Here is a 20,015-nt window from a genome sequence, read left to right on the forward strand (position 1 = left end):
CGATTTATTAAAGAGTAATCATTTTTTTACCATAAATCTTACTTTTCCCTGGAAGCTCTTTGCCATCCTTCGCCGGAAAGTGATCCTGTACATGAGCTTGTAACTGCTGACTGTTGAGAAAATTAGCCTCGTCGCAGTGCTCGCAAAGCAGATTAGGATCCTAAAAAAATGTGAACGGTCAGATAATCCCCAAACATCGATGATGCACGTAGTCGTATGCTTACCGAATACGCCCTTATTGGTGGGATACCTCCAGTCATGTAACTGGCTCCATGGCCACTATCCATATAACTTTGATTGATTGGCTCCATGCCAATGTTACGTTGTGAAAGAACAGGCCCATTGCCGCCACTGCCTGTACCACCAACACCACCAAATTCGAGATTCTGCCATTCAAATTGTTCACCAGTTGCAGGGCCGCCGTATCCCAAGTTAGGATCATTGAAGCTGACAGCAGGGGGGACACCTAATCGTGTTCCTCCTGGCCCAAGCATTTGTATCCGTTGCTGACTGGGATCTGTCACTGCCATTCCAGTTTCTACGTAGTCATAGTTGTAGGTCGACAAATTGTCACTGAAGTTGGTACTACTATCGCCGATGGATTTGTCGCTTCCCCCAATCACTGGTTTTTTCATTGGGTTACTTTTGCTTGCCGCTGAGTCCCCAGTACCGACCGGGTCCAGGGGAATAAATTCGCCTGGTTCACTCTTAGCTGCTTTCTGCATCCGTTTGGGAGGCGGATCGATGTGATGAGCGGTCTTCATATGACGCGCCAAGTGAGACTGGTTCTTGTAGGCCTCTTTGCAATTTTCCACCGTGCATGGAAAAGGACGTTCCTCCGAGTGGCAAAGCTTATGGCGTTTGAGGGATCGTTTAGCAGCGAACAGTTTGTTGCAAATGTTGCACTCGAATTTGTCATCCTGTAATGAAGAGAGTAATGTTTATTGAGTGCGGAATATGCAATTGAAGTACTCGTCGTGTGTCTTTTTGAGTGATCCAATGTAGTTGTGTAAATTTGCGATTTTTTGTAGGCGATTGGTTGCTCCATGATTTTTTTTTCCTTTTTTTTATTAAACAAGATCTTTTAGGGTTCAAGGACACCATATCATCATCATTGAGCCTCTCAGTTACGTGGTACCCCAATGCCCAAAGCATACCACGCAATATGGGGCAGTACGGACATATATAACAGAGGTAGGTACATTCTTGAATACATTTCGTCAATTGATGTCAATGTATACAATAAGGGAAATTAGCCTATATAAGCGCAATCAGGTGCGAAGTTCTAGACTTTGCAGTATGTAGTGCTTTGTTTCAATTCTTAAATGATCGCTGCCTGAAATGCCTCTCTGATATAATAAATTATCCGATAATAAATTTTTCCAATATTACGGATTTTATTAAAAATCTATTGCTAACTTTCCTGACAATAATAAGTAAGTAAAGTAAAGTAATGAAGCAGGTGAATGTCATATGACCCAATCCTTTCAGCAATTGTGTCATCTGATGACTAACTTATCGAACAGTTGGGTTTTTATCCCTTTATGGGCAGCTAGGGCCGAGGGAGGTGTGGTGGCTAGCGGGATTCATACGTACTTGACCTGATAGACGAAGCTACGGTGCCTTGAACACAGTCAACGCAGATCCAATAAACATCATTGAAATGATAAGTTCTACGTTTGAGTGTATGAATAAGTCTAATTGTGAGTCTTATTGAGGTGGTGTGTGCGTGGAAGGTGTGAGTTTTAGCGTTCGAGTCTAGGGGTGCATATCAGTTTGAGTTGGCGTGGGTGTTCACTAATTGCGTTATAGTGTGTGGATGTTTCTTTCGAGGGTTGTCCTACTGGAGCTGTAGAGCTAGGGTCTCGAAAGGGCTCCCTGTCAGAATCACTCGCTACTATTGCAGACGAGACGGGAAACGCCACCCACTAAAATACTGCTTAAGGTCAATTGTAGCGAGCCGTCATTCTCAATGCGATATTCATTGTACGGTTCAGATATGTGCGGGCGTGGGAATTCACGATCGCGTGTATCTTTGCGAGGGGCTTAAGCGTTTGTGCGTTAGCGTGTTCAATCGCGTGTATTTCTCGTGTGATAGCGTATATGGAACTTAGCATGTATAAATTTAATGTTATAAATATGTGTCCATTCGCATCTTTGCGTGTTTTCTTGGATGATCACGCATGGACCGCGAATATGATACCTAATTTTCGGTGTATAGCTCAGATGCTAGAAGATAGTGAGTTCTTCCATATCACTAGAGTTCCCGGTCATGTTGCCATGGAACGTGTTGTCTAGTGAATGAGCGTCATTTTTATTGGTCGAACTGAAGGCATGGATCTTGGCTGATAGGGCCGAGTAGGGACTTCCGAGCGATTCATGATAGCGTGGATACGGGCGCTTGCAGGTATACTCTTGGGATTGCGTTTGTAAATATATAAGTGCTAAACCGTTCACTTAGTCACCGGGGTGCGAAATCGCGGGCGAATGTGCATGAAAACGTGTTTGTCGCTTGTGCTAGCGTGTATGTAACTTCGCATGCATAAGTTTGATTTTGTAATCGTGTGGCCATTTGCATATTCCCGTGTTCACGGCCCTTGAATCTGATGCTTAATTTTTAGTGTATGGTACAGATGCTTCCCCATATCACTAGAGTTTCCGTTCGTGTCGCCATGGAACGTGTTGTCAAGTGAATATGAGTCTTTTTTTTTATTAGTCCAACTGAAGGCATGAGTCTAGGCTGCTAGGGCCGAGGGTAGAGGCTTCCGGACAACCCCGAAATATTTTTTTGAAATTTGAAGAATGGAATGTTTGATAAAAATTTACGTTATATTTGAAATAAAATTCTTTAAGTTTGTTTTGCATATGCTAGGTTCTGAGAATACTTCCTTGTAGTGAAAACTGGCGAGCACCTACCGACTGGCTTGTTGTTAGGACTACCGCCGAGGACTACATCGAGTTGATCGCAACAAAGCGGGGAGTTAAATGGCTCTTTTGTATCGTAACAAAACTGGAAGCTAATTGGCTCACAAAACGGACAGACATCGAGAGAAATCCCGCCGCCGGAGAACTCTCAGTTGGGTACTTTCACTGCCTGGGAGCTAAACGGGTATCGGTTTCGGCAAAAATTTCCCTGTCAGCCGGATTAAATTGGAACTAAATGTCTCACAGAAACCGAAGCTAAATGGATCACTGAGACTAAAGCTAAATAGTTCACGAAAACGGGAACTCACAGAAACCTTAACTAAATGACTTGCAGTAATTTACACCTGGGTAGTATGCTAGTGGAGTTACGAGCGAAGTAGAGGTGAGATGAAATGAGAACGTGGTGCAGTGGACATGAACCAGCCCTCGACTAGCCTCCACTCCACCGTATCTAACACCAAATCAACGACACTGGACTTCAAAAGGAACACAAATGTCTTGCGAGGATGCCTAGGTGACCTGCAAAGGCTCAATGCTAAGACTCAACACATCTCTCTGGCGCTGCAGGAGACACAAGTTTGGGATCAGACGAACCCGGCATCATGGTGTGGACACCGGTATTGGTGGGACGCCGCCAGCGGGGATAACATTTACCGCACGGTGGGTTACGATCGATATCATATTCGTGTATATTCCCAGTGGTACTCGGAATGTGGGTTGCAAACTTCAGCGATGTTCTGGGTGGACTGTCTTGGCCGACCCATTAAACAGTGACCACTTTCCTACTCAGATTACGTACGCTCAGGCGCTACCTGCAACAACCCGTCAAAGGCGGTTGTTCTACGATCAAGCAGATCCCTATCACGAAGAGACCGTCGCCGAACTTATAGATCGAGACGAGTCATATACCTGGACGAACTCACCAGCATCTTCAATCAGACTGTCGTTTTCTGCATTCCCAGGACAAGTGGGAAACCTACCCGACAGGTAGTGCACTAGTGGGGTATAAAGGTCGGGAGAGCCGTCAGGGTACGCTGAACTGCGCTGCAGGCACTAAAGGAAACTTCTGTGGACAATCCACATCAATGCCAGCAAACTGCTGACTGCAGAAAGGAAAGAAACGAGGCCAGAAAAAACGATAGAAGAGGTAAAAGAACTAGCTGGGCCAAATTTTCGGAAGTTACATTCCTAGACTCGTCAAATTAGAGCTCGGGCGGATAGTTGACACCATAAGCAGAAAGCGGTGGTATAGTGGCTGCACGATTAATGTTAGCGGGTGTACGACGATCGATCCAGCGACCATCAGTAACGAACAAGAGGCACTTCGCGTACCTATCTGTAGGCGCCGCTTTTCGTGCCGCGTTCCAGTGAATCAAGCAACTGGCTCAACGTAGCCCCGTTCGTTTAGAACCAGATTCAGGTCAAGAATACAATAAGCCTTTAATCGGAAGCGAAATATGTGTGGCACTAGAATCGGTACACAGCAAGTCCAATGAATTGGAGACGTTGGCCATCTTCCCGGCTGGTAACCAAGCGGCGATATTGAACATTATCAACCGCATTTGGAATGGTAAACTGATGCTCGCCTAATGGGAGGAAGCTCTAGTAATATATATTCGAGCGCCCAATATATTTACTCCCCTGCTTTGCCATGACGATGGAACGAATGGTCAACAGAAGGTTGATGGACCCACTGGAGGAGCATAAATTGCTGTATCAACGGCAATTCGCGTTCCGATGTGGGGCAGGGTCCGATGCCTACATCACCAGATTTGGAGAGCTGGTACGCTAATTTGTAAGCGACGGCCTGCATGCCGACATTGTTATACTCGAAGTGGTGAAGGTATTTGATACCGTGTGGCATCACGAAGTACTACAACAGCTGGCCAACTGGAGAATCACCGGAAACATGGGCCGCTTCCTGACTATCTATCCGATCGTACTTTCCGCGAATGAACTCTTTGTTCACCGGTCTGCCTGCGGGAATATATGTTTTCGTCTACGCCGATGACATCGTGCTGGCCGCTATGAGAAAACTATCCGTAGAATCCGTCGTAAACTTCAAGCCGCCGTAAGTGTGGTAAGCCGATGGGCGGTATTAGTGGTTTTAACATGTCACTCGCTACAAGTGTGATTGCACACTGCTGCAGTACAAACCACTCTGCAACAGGTAAGCCGAGCCAGCGGAAGCGACGATTGTTCTCTATCGCAAGGAACCAAAAATCCTGGTAACAACCGTGGACCGTCGCCTCATATTCGCATAACACTTCTGACGAATCAAATTCGATTGCCAGTATCGGTTTAGACTAATCAAAACTATCAGCTCCCGGCACAAGCGCTGCAGTCACCGTACTGCAGTGAGCATTAACCAGTCGCTAGTCCACAGCGATATTGTATGGGGTACAACTGACGTCCTGCAATAGGGAAGGGCTCATTAATATTTTAAGCCCCCTATACTACGGAACAATTCGCGCTGTTTGCTGAGGCGATCTACAGGAAAACGGGGAGTCTCTCTGTTCGTTGGGAGGCACAAGTCCATCTGTAGAACTGAGGGCCGACACGGCCGGTAGTGAAGGCTTACCCCATCCGCAGATACTTACAAATTGAAGGCAAGGATAACTGAAGCTTTCGTGCGTCATTGGTGTAATAATGCCGGATACCTTCAGCGCATCGAGGGCTCGCTCTATCGCTGGACAGACTGAGCGATAGAAGAGAGTTGGGCATACGAAAGACTCTCATGCCCACACCGTATCGCGTGTCCTTCCACCAATATGTGTTATATGCGGAATCCAAACCACGGTGGAACATATATACTAGTTAACTGTTCGGAGTTCGAGTTCCGGAAGTACCAAAAAAATAACCTCACTCCATCAGAGAGATCCTTGCCAACAACCCCGCTTGAGAGGAAGTACTCGTTTCAAGGACCCGGAACTTACCGATCTTCTGTAACAGAATTGTCCACACCTTATGGCCAGGAAAAAAACAACAACAACCACACCCGTACAACAGAACAACAATTTGTAAATTTGTATAGTGCTATGTGAATTTTTTTGTCTTTCATTTTTCGTAAGGCACCAACATATGAGGTTAAAACCTTTAAAATCAAATAAAATTTTGAAGCGTTTCGAAAGTTGTTTTGCGGTGTACATCATAAATCAATATCTACAGAACCAATCGTTTTGAAATTGCACATAACACATGTAAACAGAATTCGTCCGGTAGTTACGGATTTTTTTTCGATTTTTGATTTTTTGTAGCCCAAAATCCTAAATCTGTTTTTGTAAAAATATTATTGTCATTTTATAAAAACAAACTGTGCAAAATGTCAAAGCGATTTGTCCAGTAGATTTTGAGTTATAATGTGTAGCGTATTATTTCGATGTGATTCCCGACAATTACTGTCACTAGCACAATTTTCAATATATTGTAAGAAAAATAAGAAAATATGGTTCAAATGTTTCATTATTATAATATGAAGATTAGCTAAATAAGCTAACAATTAGGGTTGTGTTACCGGGAGTACCGGTACCGAACATCCCGGGAATACCGACCCATTTTTGGTACCGAAATACCGGTACTGAATAAAACTAAGTACCGGTATGCTCGGTACTATGCAAAATTTTTAATAAGGAATATATCTAGCATATGAAGATGAAACCTGACGAGAACCAAAAGGTCATCGTCTCCAGAAATGTATCCCGTAATAAGCGGAATCAGTATAAGTAAACGAAAAATTACTATACTAAAGTTGTTGGTCACCGGTTCTCCAACCAACACTGGACACTTAGAATTGTATGTAAGCAAGGCCTTCATGAGCGACATGCAGTCTGTATAGGCAGTTTGAGATAGAAGCTCCAATTTGAAATGATAACAAGCTCACATAAAGCAAATGTAATGATTGTGTCGCCTTAAAAAATTGTGAAAATTTTAGAGATTGATTTAGTTTGTTCAGCTACCTGTGCGGTCAAATTCTCGAATTCCTTGGAAGTGTGTAGTTGCAAACTCGCAAGTTACGAATTGGAAACTATTATTACCACACAGTATACTTTGATGGGGACATATTTTGCGCCTGATGAAACCTTTTTAATATAAGAGCATGTTTCAAAATATCGAGAAACAAGGTAGGTGGCATTATAAGTTTGATGTTGGCAACTCTCGTTGTACTGAAACTATAATATTCCAAAACTATTTCGTCGAACATAATTAGAATGATTTAAATTTAAATTCAGAGTATCTACAACAAGCAGAAAATAACGGATATGATTTTGGGTGGAATGGGCTGTCTGATCTACGAATGGCAGGCAGGCAAACCAAACTGCCACTTTGCAGTGACTTGCGCTAAATTGTGCTCGAAAGGTGTTAGAAGAGAGAATCCTTCTTATTAGAATCGGTATCAAACCATTCAGTTTAGCATCTACCAGCTATCGAATCCAATGACAGTCGCGCAGTGCACCAGGCCGCGGAACAAAGAATTTACCGCCTTACAAGAAAAACCTATTTTAATCCACCTAGCGGTGCAATTGTGCCTTTCTCAATCATGAATCACGAGAATGTGTGCGTTGTTTATATTCATTAAAAACTTTTAAATGCATATATTACATTTTATTATTATACATCACATGACAACTATATACAGGAAAATAAATCATTATTCGAGTTCTAAAATTTTGAAAAAGAAAAAACAGCCACGGTAATATTGAACTGAAAAAAGGTGCGAAATTCCCAAAAAGTCGATGTTCACAAAAAATTTTTTTTTCGAGATAACATAAAATCTCGACGTTTCATGCATTTTAAAGATATTTGGCATCAAAAATACGAATTCGATTTCTGAAATTTCATGGGGTCCCCCCTTTGAAAAAAATTTTGAGTTCCGGCTTATATGGGAATTTCATATGTGACCGGACGATTTAGTCTATATTTCCGGAACCATATAAGCGATCCGTACGAAATTTTATAGACATCTGTGGGGATATTATAGCTATCATTTGGGACCAAGTTTGTGAAAATCGGCCCAACCATTTCAGGGAAACTGATGTGAGTTCGTAAATTTTGAAAGATGGCCGCTTTTCCCGGGCACTTCCGGAACCGTCTATGGTGGTCAATGTAGTCAACGAAAGTTTGGTTGGCCGTCGGTGACCTAGAACAGCAAATTTAAGTTGTTTGAGAGACATTTTAGCGAAATTTTCACCTTTTTTGCTTCCATCGGGGTATCGGTTTGAATCACAATTTGCTATGTGATCGCACGCCACAACCTGTAACTCCGGAACCGGAAGTCGGATCGGGATGAAATTAAATAGTCATTTACGGGGACGCAATACCTTTCATTTGAGGCCAAGTTTAGTCGAATCGGTCTAGCCATCTCCGAGAAACCGATGTGACTGTTATTCTGAATTTAAATACTTCCGCCGGGGCTTCCGGAACCGAGGATGGTGGCCAATGTGGCCAAATAGACTTTGAATGGATGTTAGTGACCTAGTACTACAAATCGAAGCAGTTGTGGTCATATTTTGGAAAAATTTTCACCTTTATACATTCATTGCAGAATTTATTAAAATTGACATTTTCTGCGTGTTCGTACTTATCACCCTGTAATTCCGGAACCGGAAGTCGGATCCATTAGAAATTCAATAGCAGCCTATGGGAACGTTGCACCTTTCATTTGAGACTAAGCTTGTCAAAATCGGTTCAGCCATATCTGAGAAAAATGAGTGACATTTTTGGTCACATACACACACACATACATACATACACACATACATACACACACAGACATTTGCCGAACTCGACGAACTGAATCGAATGGTATATGTCACTCGGCCCTCCGGGCCTCCGTTAAAAAGTCGGTTCATGCATTTTAAAGATGTTTGGCATCAAAAATACGAATTCGATTTCTGAAATTTCATGGGGTCCCCCCTTTGAAAAAAATTTTGAGTTCCGGCTTATATGGGAATTTCATGTGTGACCGGACCGTTCAGTCTATATTTCCGGAACCATACAAGCGGTCCGTGCGAAATGTTACAGACATCTGTGGGGATAATATAGCTATCATTTGGGACTAAGTTTGTGAAAATCGGCCCAACCATTTCCGAGAAACTGATATGAGTTTGCTAGTTATGAAAGATGGCCGCTTTTCCCGGGCACTTCCGGAACCGTCTATGGTGGTCAATGTAGTCAACGAAAGTTTGTTTGGCCGTCGGTGACCTAGAACTGCAAAGTTAAGTTATTTGAGAGACATTTTAGCGAAATTTTTACCTTTTTTGCTTCCATCGGGGTATCGGTTTGAATCACAATTTGCTATGTGATCGCACGCCACAACCCGTAACTCCGGAACCGGAAGTCGGTTGGGGATAAAATTTAATAGCCATTTACGGGGACGCAATACCTTTCATTTGAGGTCAAGTTTAGTCGAATCGGTCGAATCGGTCCCCATCTCCGAGAAACCGATGTGACTGTTACTCTGAATTTGGATACTTCCGCCGGGGCTTCCGGAACCGATGATGGTGGCCAATGTGACCAAAGAGACTTTGAATGGCTGTTAATGACCTAGTACTACAAATCGAAGCAGTTGTGGTCACATTTTGGAAAAATTTTCACCATTATATATTCATTGCAGAATTTCTTAAAATCGACGTTTTCTGCGTGATCGTACTCATCACCCTGTAATTCCGGAACCGGAAGTCGGATCCATTAGAAATTCAATAGCAGCCTATGGGAACGTTGCACCTTTCATTTGGGGCTAAGTTTGTAAAAATCGGTTTATCCATCTCTGAGAAAAGTGAGTGAGATTGTGTTCGCGTACACACACACAGACGCACATACACACACACACACATACATACACACACATACATACACACACACAGACATTTGCCGAACTCGACGAACTGAATCGAATGGTATATGTCACTCGGCCCTCCGGGCCTCCGTTAAAAAGTCGGTTTTCAGAGCAATTGCAATTCCTTTCTATTGAGAAAGGCAAAAAATCTACTAAAAGGTGAGATAGTTAGAGTGCTTTCTTGTTTAGAATACTTGTTAATGCCTGTTGTTGATCAGAATAATTGTTAAGCACACAGAAGTAGATCAATAAAATCAAGATGTTGAATGTTTAATTTTAAACTGGAAAATTTTTCGGTTTTTAAAAGAAAATACTACAAATACTACCGGTACTGAGGGCGCCAGTACCGTGGTACCGGTTCTCATCTACGAACTACGAACCCTACTAACAATATCTAGGTCGTCAAAAACAAAATATTAAAAACAGTTTTTTCGCCGAAAATACCTTGCTTCTTTTGAACGTATGCAAAAAACCGAGGAGCAACGAATCGCTTCAGTCTTTTGGGACCAAAAAAGACGCTTAAACCTGCTAATTATGATATTATGGTTTCTAATCCCCCATACAACCAAAATCCATCCTAATATACATATAATAGTATTGTGTCATCCTAGTCTTGTTCATACTTACCCCACTATGGGCAATCTTTGCATGTTCTTTCAGGGAAGCCATGGAGAGATACGAGGCATCACACTGTTCGCAGGGATAATTCTTCTCTGGTACATTAGTGTGCAAGAGTAGGTGCCGGTCGAGATTCGCTTTCTGGTTGAATACTTTAGCGCAATGTTCGCATGTAAAACGTTTATCTACAATAAAAAAAATGAAAATAACTCTACGTAAAACCCCACAAACCATGTCAAATTACCATTCTTATGAGTCCTCGCAATGTGCTGGTAGAGTTTGATATCAGAAGGGAATATTGCACCACAAGTGTCGCAGGCCACACCTTCGGCCTGGTGGCAAGTTTTTTGAACATGTTTTTCCAAATACTTCTGGTTGTTGAAGACAATGCCACAAGTGCGACAGCTGTACTTGTATGTTTCTACGAGTACAAAATAATGAAACGTCAAGTTTATCGTTGAACCACTTATATATAAATAATAATACGTACTTTTGCAATTCTGTTCCTGGACGCGTGCCTTGCTAATGAAATGACCTTGCACATGGACCTGATACTGTTGGTTACGCGTAAAGGTTTCCCCGCAGTGTTCGCAGATGTGGGGCCTGTTCTTGTGGTAGACGCGGTTGTGCTCTATTATTTCCTGTTTAGTGGAAATGAAAAATCGTTAAATATGCTGCTAACATATGATCAATTTATAACTATATATAAACTAACTATATAGAGTAAGGCGCGCACGTAACAGTTTTCGTAAAATAACTATTATTAGAAAAGCACTAGAAAATCGGCATGATTATAAATTAATACTCTCATCACACATCTTCAAAACGTAATACTAGATATCTCTTGGTTTTGCTTGTAATCCAAGAAATAGTTATTTTCTTATGAATTCTCAAATGCGCACTTTTGTCCCATGGTTGGGGCAAGAGTGCGCATAGCACGGGGCAAAAGTGCGCACTGATTAAATAGCCGATTTATTTCCGCCCATAAATTAAACTAATCAATTTTAGGATATCCATCTCCTCTTACTCTTCCTTCATAACTAAAAAGTACCCCTCCCTCTGCCTCGGTTAATGTTGTTCAGTTTTCCATTATGTTGAAAAATTTGGATGTTTCGTCTTTTAGACAATGTCGTTCATGTTCAAAGTGCCACCCCTGGTAACATCATTATTTGTCATAGTTGGGTGGATCACTACAAGAACTCTTGCGAATATGCTATTTATATTGGAATATGCTATTTATATTGGAAATACATCTTTATTTACATTCATTTCGGCACTCTATATTTTTCCTTGGAACCAGTTCTGCCGATGCTTTTGTTGCTTGTTGTTGATATGCTATGCGTACTTTTCCCCCACTGTCAGTTTTTTAACTTATTAAATTGTTACGAAAATTACTGATTTTTTTCATGAAATCAAATATATCTCGCAACGAACCATATGTTGAAAATTTTTGGGATACTGTACTTTTATAGATCCTGATTTATTCAAACAGCCTATTTATGATTCCCAAAATTCAAAAAAATATATCAAAGCAGCGAAAAATGGTCCCTCCCCCTTAATTTTAAGCCACTATATTCAAACCTTTCATGCTTATATGTGCGATTAGTTGACTTAATGATACACTAAAACCATACAGAGTTGCCAGGTTCTACCGCTTGTGTGCTTCTAAAAGCCCTATGCGCACTTTTGCCCCACCTTACTCTAACTTAAGTTCTATAGTAGCCCAACACTGCAACCAATGCAATACGCTCCAGAAGTCGTATTTAAGAAGACAACATTGTTGGTGTCGAAACCGTTAGTTTTAGATATATGGCGCGTTCGAAAAACTTTCAGTGTTTTTTGCGATTTATTCATTAGTTTAATCGAGGTGGCTATTAGAAAATCGGCTTTCTTATATTGTCTTTTTATGTGTTAATTTCTCACTAATGTTTTGTCCCAAAGATTTGTAGAGAATTTATTGACGCACATTTTGCTGAAGATTCTTTTGTTTAGACAGATACAAACAATTTTCACAATGAATTGTTTTTGAATCTCTTCAAGGACTGCAAATGGATTTATAAGCTGTCAATTCTATCAAAAGTTCACTGTTGGTTCTTGGCGAAAAAACTGCAAGAGCGTTACTTAAAAGAAATTATCTTAAATAAGTTGTTTTTCAACAAAAATTGTTCATAGTCTTCAAAATAGAAAAGATAACCATGATTTCAGCAAAAATATGCGTCATACACATCTCTAAAAGGAGTCTGGGTCAATTGACATAAAGTCGTTAGGCATAAGGTCATTTAGCATAACGAACATTTTGGCTTAACGGATATTTGACATGATTTATTTTATCCCCTGCATAATAACAAGCAAATGTGTGTATAAAAGGAGAAGCTAGTGTTCTGGGAAAAATGGCGGATCGACATTTTTGGATGAATTTCCTCATAGTATTATGTATGCTAGTCTACGTGGAAATGTTGATGAGTCGGTCCATTAACCTTTACAGTACCAAGCTAAAATTTTTCTGAAAATTTTGTTTAAATTTTGCTCTCATTTCGTCAATTTTTGACCGAATTGGATGGAACTGGCTTTAAAAGATCTGGAATTTAGTCCAGTTTCTATATACCGAGTAGCGTTCAAATCCGTGAACCGGTTCCGGAATTAATCCAAATTCCCTTGGGGTATATCCGGCATTCCAGTGGGGTGACGGACGAGTTTTGAAGAAACATCCCATAAATTTAAGTAATTGTGTTTTGAAATGTGCTACATATGACTATTTCCCATTGATCCTTCACAATAGACATGAATTGGACCAATCTTGGCCACCGGAGAACTGTTCCGGGAGAACCTAAGAAAATGTATATATTTTTCTATCATTCCAGCGATTTGGGTTCATAGCTTTATACGAAATGCGAAGTTCTTCCAATCATACGGTTCTACAGCTCCCTCAAGGCCATTCCGGCACCGGTTCCGTACGGATGGACATTTGACGCCATTTTGAAAACCAAGATGGCGATTTCCGGTTACCACAAAACAGTGGAAAGCATCATCAATATGGGTGTCATTCGAAAGGGAGAGGTCAATAGAAAACAGAAATTGATTTTTGACGCCATTTCAAGACCAAGATGGCGTTTTCCGGTTATCACAGTGCAGTGCAAACCACCACCAATAATGGCGTCATTGTAAAGCGCTAGCGATCAGCAAAAGCCGGAAATTGGTTTTTGACGTCAATTCAAAACCAAAATGGCGGGTTCATGTTTCAAAGAAACAGTGAAAACCGTCATCAATATGGGTGTCATTTGAAAGGGGTGTGTCAGCTGGAGATGGAAATTGATGATTGACGCCATTTTGAAAACCAAGATGGCGGCTGCCGGTTTACAAAAAACAGTAAAAACTACCATCAATATAGGTGTCATTTGAAAGGGATTGGTGAGAAGAAGTACGAAATTGATTATTTATTCAGTTTTGAAAACCAAGTTTGCGGTTTCCTGTTACTGCAAAACAGCGAAAACTATCATCAGTATAGGTATCAGAAAGGGATAGTCATTAAGTGATTTTTGACGCCATTTTCGAAAACCAATATGGATGCTTCCGGTTACTACAAACAACAGTGAAAACCATAAGTATGGGTGTCATTTGAAAGGGGTGGTCAGTAGATGTAGTGGTGGCGGTGGTACTACCACCTTTGTAACAGGCACACTCTCCATAGCACTGAGCAATCTTTACACGACAAGCATGACGTGTTCAAACATTACTCTCTGACCATACTCAGCATGCTACTGTACGAAGGGCCAAAAAGGAATTGCGTGGTCGGAAAGTGACTTCACTTACATGTACTACGGAAGCTTTTACAAGACCATATAATTACAATTACAATGCAAGCCATTGTTATAAAAAGTAGCCTCAATAGGTGGGAGAAAATCCTGCGCAATGTTCACGAAATGTTAGCAACAAGAATCTGGCTACTCCACTCTTCCTGTCCAAATCGTTTCAATCAGGTGGCTTGATGGTCCCTCTCAATTCCCATGTATTCTATGTAAGGGTCATTCCACGCGCAGTGATCAAGGCACGTGTAATCGACCTTCACGGATTTGAATCAAATTTGGAGGAATTGTTCATCTAGGGCCAATATATAAAAACCCAAATTTTTGTGTCTATTCAATCACCCCTCGGACAATGGGAGCCCCCCCCCCCGTTTTGGCAAATTGTCAAAACCCTGGATTTCTTTTTGAACATATTTCCGTTTCTATTTACTCTAGAACCAAACCGTAAGATGGGTTTTGAAGAAAATTGTTCAAAGAGTTTAGAAAAAATATTAGTTATTGGCGGCAGTGCTGCCAACTATCCGATTTTTTCAGCCAAATAGCAAATCAGCGATATTTTGAAGCAAAAAAACGCTATTTCCCATATAATATCGCAGGCGCACAACAATAAAAAACAAACTTGAGTATTCTGAGTTCACACATAATTTATCGTGAAGTCGACGAGAAATTATGAAAAACTACGTTTTTGGTTGCTTTTTAGCAGATCAGGGTCAAACAGTCATGAAGATTTTCTCAATTTTGGTCAATAAAAATGGATTTTTATATGAGAAAATTCGAGTTCTTCCCTTCAAAACAGTGCATCTCATGATGCGCTCAAATTATATTGAGATTATAAGTGTTTTTTATGTAAAAATATCTACAGAACACGATGGCATTAGAATCTTCAAAATTAAAATATTTGTAATAAGAGAAAAACAACTTTTAATATTATCTGAAAAAAAATCGCATAGTTGGCATCACTGCCGCGAAAAGTTAAGCTCCTTGAACAATTTTCTTCAAAAACCATTTTTCAAATGGATTCTATAGTAAATAGAACCGGTGATATTTGTAGAAGACACCTAATTTCTATCTCTCTCCGTTGAAAAGTTAGTGTTGGCGCTATCTATGCGGTCACAGGTGGCACTAAAATTTTCTAACCAAGACATAACTCGTATTATGTATTGCAATTCTTCCGAACTAAATCTAACCATTATTCCACAAAATATTTAGTTTGTTAGAACCTAGTACCGATACACTACCATGCACTGCTAGGCCCCATGCAAAACTGAATCAGACACCACTTCGCTAAAAGTTTAATAACTTCTTTTAACAAAGCCGAATTGACTAGCAGTCTTCGACAAAGTTGTACACAATTAAATTATATTTCTTATTTTCATTTACAGTGATAATTTGATGCATACTGTGCCACCTAGCGGTGAAAATGCGAGCTAGTGGGTTATCTCCATATAAATTGTCGAAAAATCCCATACAAACTTCAGTCACGTTGGTCCGGTAGCTAGACTTGTCCGATTTGCTTCAAATTTAGAGCAAGTACTCCTGGTGGGACTAGGAATCGACTCAGGGGTAGGCCGATAGGGGTCACGTCCTTACAATCGTCGAACGGTTTTGTGTAATCAGATAGGTGTACTAATTTTTGTTTTATGTTTGTATACAAGAAACATAGGGCTTCGATAGGCAACCGCTCTCCTCTTGCTGCAATAAGTGTGCTGGATATGCTACACATAGCTATGCGGCGGTACGGTTTTTTGGTGTTGGTGTTTGTTTTTTCGTGTCGTGGAGAAGGCGGCCATCGAGGTTTTTAGATAGTGACGGACCACGGCATCGAACAGACGCCCCGAGTTTTTTTGTTTTTCCGGGACAGTTCCCCGCCACAATAACCAGTGCGGTGAAGTACGCGTGTGCGACGGTGACAATCCCGTTCGAAAAGTGCCGACCCGTGGTTCGGGTACTCAAGTATTTTGGTGTCGGGTCGCTGGAAAAGGATGCTAAGCGCCAAGGAGCAACTCGCTTCCCCGGCTAAGTATAAAGGACCCAGAAGACGCTTTTCCGCTCTCGCTGTGAAGGATCAGCCGAACGAGCCTAGCTCTCCTTCACAGCTAAACATCAAGGAGAGCGAAGCAGGATGGCCAGAGGTGCTCCCTGGGAAGTACACTGCGGTGACTTCTGGGATCTCTCGCGGGGAGCGAATAGATCCGGCGATGATTCGCCATCGTCGCTAGGGAGGTTCCAACAAAGGAGCCAAGCTCACCTCCCTAGCTAAAAGTCTAGGACCGCTGCCGGCGCAGCCAACGACACCAGCAGGAGAACGCGGCCGTTGTGTTCCCGGCCGGTCGGAAGAAACCGCCCGCCTTCCCGCAATCGTCAGAAGCAGCTGATCAACTTTATCGAAAAGTCGGTAAATCTATTAGTTTATTTACCTTTTTTTGTTGTGAAACGAAAATCCGTAATTCTGTAGAAACACCTAGGCCGCCCTGAAAAGAAGGATACGTCGGGCAAACAAGAACCCGAGTAGTGGAAAACCCTTACTTACAAAGTAAAGAAAAAAGAGAAAAAAGTAGTCCCCCAGCACATTATTCGGCAGCGGCTCACGAGTCAAAACTTCTTGATATCATCCACTGCTTTAATTGAGGCCAGCAATCAACCCATGTGAACATCGCCCATGTGAACATCGCCTAGAATGAACTAATCTTGTTGAGATCTGCGTTCAACATATTGACAACAATATGATTTAATTCGGTTATTCTCGCATCGAATGACTACGAAGCGGGAGCAAGTTTTAAAAGTTTTGCTGAACTATATTGAAAATTAGTCTACATCTGTACCTTTTGAGTCACGAAGAAACTTAGTTGTCTGTCACAACAGTACATACTTATTGTTGGTGTGAAATAGTTGTTGAAATAAAAATTGCTACTTGGGTGACCGTTCATTTCTAAATAAAACCCATACCGATGATGATTTTGACTATTTTGTGGTACCACCATCTTGCTTTCCAAAATGGCGTCAATGAATATCCGTATCTGCCGACCATCCACTCGCAAATGACTTCCATATTGATGACAGTCTTCACTATTTTGTGGAAACCGGAAGCCGCCGTCTTGGTTTTCAAAATGGCGTCAATCATCAATTCCCGTCTTCTACTGATCATCCCGTTTCAAATGCCACCCATACTGACAACGGTTTTCATTGTTTCCTTGGAACAGGAAGCCACCATCTTGGTTTTCAAAATGGCGTAAACAACCAATTTTCGTCTTTTGCTGACCACCCGCTTTACAATGACACCATTATTGATGGTGGTTTTCACTGCTTTGTGGAAACCGGAAGCCGCTATCTTTGCTTAGAAAATGGCGATAAAATCAATTTCTGTCTTCTATTGACCCCCCCTTTTGAATGACACCCATATTGACAATACATTTGACTGTTGTGGTAACCGGAAACCGCCATCTTTGTTTTGAAAATGGCGTCAATTGTAAATTTCCTCTTTCAAATAACACCCATATTGATGGTTGTTTTCACCGTTTTGTGGTAACCGGAAGCCGCCATCGTGGATTTCAAGTGAACATTTTTTTCTAATGACACCCTTATGATGACGGTTTTCACTGTTTCTTTGGAACATGAACCCGCCATTTTGGTTTTCGAATTGGCGTCAAAAATCATTTTCCGGCTTTTGCTGATCGATAGCGCTTTACAATGACGCCATTATTGGTGGCGGTTTGCACTGCACTGTGATAACCGGAAAACGCCATCTTGTTTTTGGAAATGGCGTCAAAAATCAATTTCTGTCTTCTATTGACCACTCCCTTTCGAATGACACCCATATTGATGATGCTTTCCACTGTTTTGTGGTAACCTGAAATCGCCATTTTGCTTTTCAAAATGGCGTCAATTATCAATTTCCGGTTTTTGCTGACCGTTCTCTTTCAAATAACACCCATATTGATGGTGGTTTTCACTGTTTTGTGGTAACCGGAAGCCGCCATCTTGGTTTTCAAAATGGCGTCAAATGTCCATCCGTACGGAACCGGTGCCGGAATGGCCTTGAGGGAGCTGTAGAACCGTATGATTGGAAGAACTTCGCATTTCGTATAAAGCTATGAACCCAAATCGCTGGAATGATAGAAAAATATATACATTTTCTTAGGTTCTCCCGGAACAGTTCTCCGGTGGCCAAGATTGGTCCAATTCATGTTTATTGTGAAGGATCAATGGGAAATAGTCATATGTAGCACATTTCAAAACACAATTACTTAAATTTATGGGATGTTTCTTCAAAACTCGTCCGTCACTCCACTGGGATGCCGGATATACCCCAAGGGAATTTGGATTAATTCCGGAACCGGTTCACGGATTTGAACGCTACTCGGTATATAGAAACTGGACTAAATTCCAGATCTTTTAAAGCCAGTTCCATCCAATTCGGTCAAAAATTGACGAAATGAGAGCAAAATTTAAACAAAATTTTCTGAAAAATTTAGCTTGGTACTGTAAAGGTTAAGTAGGCACCGTTTTAACATACTCTAACAAATTCCAAATATCCTTGAACACAGAGAACAGGCATTCGTGATCGAACAAATATATTAATAAAGCTTGTGTAAACATTAATATAATGAATTAATATATGTTAAATCACTAGCGCTACAACACCACCTTATCCAAACCACCCGTCAAGCCCACTCCGGAACCGGTTCGGAATCCTGAATGGATTCGGTATGGAATCCAACCCAAAGGAAACAACCGATTCCAACTCAATTGGTTGATGAATTGGAGCTGGAATTTACACAGAATTCCCAACCGGTTCCGGGATGGTTTGACTGAGTAGAGCTATAATAATGTCGGCCACATTGAAATGTCTGTGTGAGTCGCTGTCAATTCAGTCTACATTTGAAAATGTCTTCGATTTTTACACAACTTTAAAACTAGAGTTGGACGACTGTTCTCTGTGCAGTGAAGATGGTCGCAACCCATCCTTATGTCAATTTGCAATGTAAGGCATGTTCGCGACGAAATCTGGACACCTAAAACACATAGATCTCTTCAAATATTCAACCAAAAATGAAATATTTTTCACAGATATGGAAGTACGTCTGCTCTATCTAAAAACACATAATTCGTGACATGTTAAACGCGATTTCAAAAGTGGCGTCGAAAGAAGTGTGTATTAGAAATAATATTAGGTGCGGTCCAAAAGAAAATCAGAGATATCTCATTGGAATAGTTATGAAAAGCATCGCTAATCGGCAAGTTCTGTTTACAGTGTGTAAGTTTTCCAAGGAATAATCGGTTAAGCAGGACTTCTGCAACAGTGGATGAAGCAGTAAAAACTTCGTACCAACAGGAATGTATCCCAGAATATCTACCAGGAACATTGTTTACAGAAACGTTTGTAACCACTTCCGTGCAGTATAAATGTACTTTTTCTGTTCTGGCTAGATTTGGCTTCCTCTCACTACGTCAGAGATTATTTGCTTGTTATGAAGCAAATAATGTCTATATTGCAACGAAGGACTCAAGTTCACCGACCTATATCCTTTATTGCAGAATTTGGCTCACGTGATGAGCGAGCAGTCGAAATACCAACTGCAGATAACAACGCAAGGAAAATGACAAAGCAGCTACATTCCGCATGCCTGATTTTCGTTTGAACGAGTTTCATCTAGCGACAAATTAAACAAATATTTCCATTTTGGAACGTGTTGTCCACATTCACAAAAAATTTAATAATAATTGTGTTGTTAACCCTTTATAAGGCCTTGAAAATTGAATAAGGAGTCAATACATACTGTAATAGAAATCATGGAGCTAGCGTCAATCCGACACTAGCTTAGTCCTTTAACTAA

The 20,015-nt window shown here is 41.1% G+C and overlaps 1 protein-coding gene across 1 annotated transcript in view; it reads right to left on the reverse strand.

Annotated features, from left to right (window-relative positions):
• The window catches only part of LOC131688841 (uncharacterized), a 43,781-nt gene that overhangs the window by 6,682 nt on the left and 17,084 nt on the right, over positions 1–20,015 (reverse strand). The window contains exons 4-8 of the mRNA XM_058973400.1: positions 10,869–11,019; positions 10,623–10,799; positions 10,388–10,563; positions 225–920; positions 43–160 (exon numbers count right to left, since the gene is read on the reverse strand). Of these exons, the coding sequence (XP_058829383.1) occupies positions 43–160; positions 225–920; positions 10,388–10,563; positions 10,623–10,799; positions 10,869–11,019 (1,318 nt within the window). The remainder of the gene's footprint in view (positions 1–42; positions 161–224; positions 921–10,387; positions 10,564–10,622; positions 10,800–10,868; positions 11,020–20,015) is intronic.

This window comes from Topomyia yanbarensis, chromosome 3 (assembly GCF_030247195.1).
Source record: "Topomyia yanbarensis strain Yona2022 chromosome 3, ASM3024719v1, whole genome shotgun sequence".
In the NCBI taxonomy this organism is placed as follows: domain Eukaryota; kingdom Metazoa; phylum Arthropoda; class Insecta; order Diptera; family Culicidae; genus Topomyia; species Topomyia yanbarensis.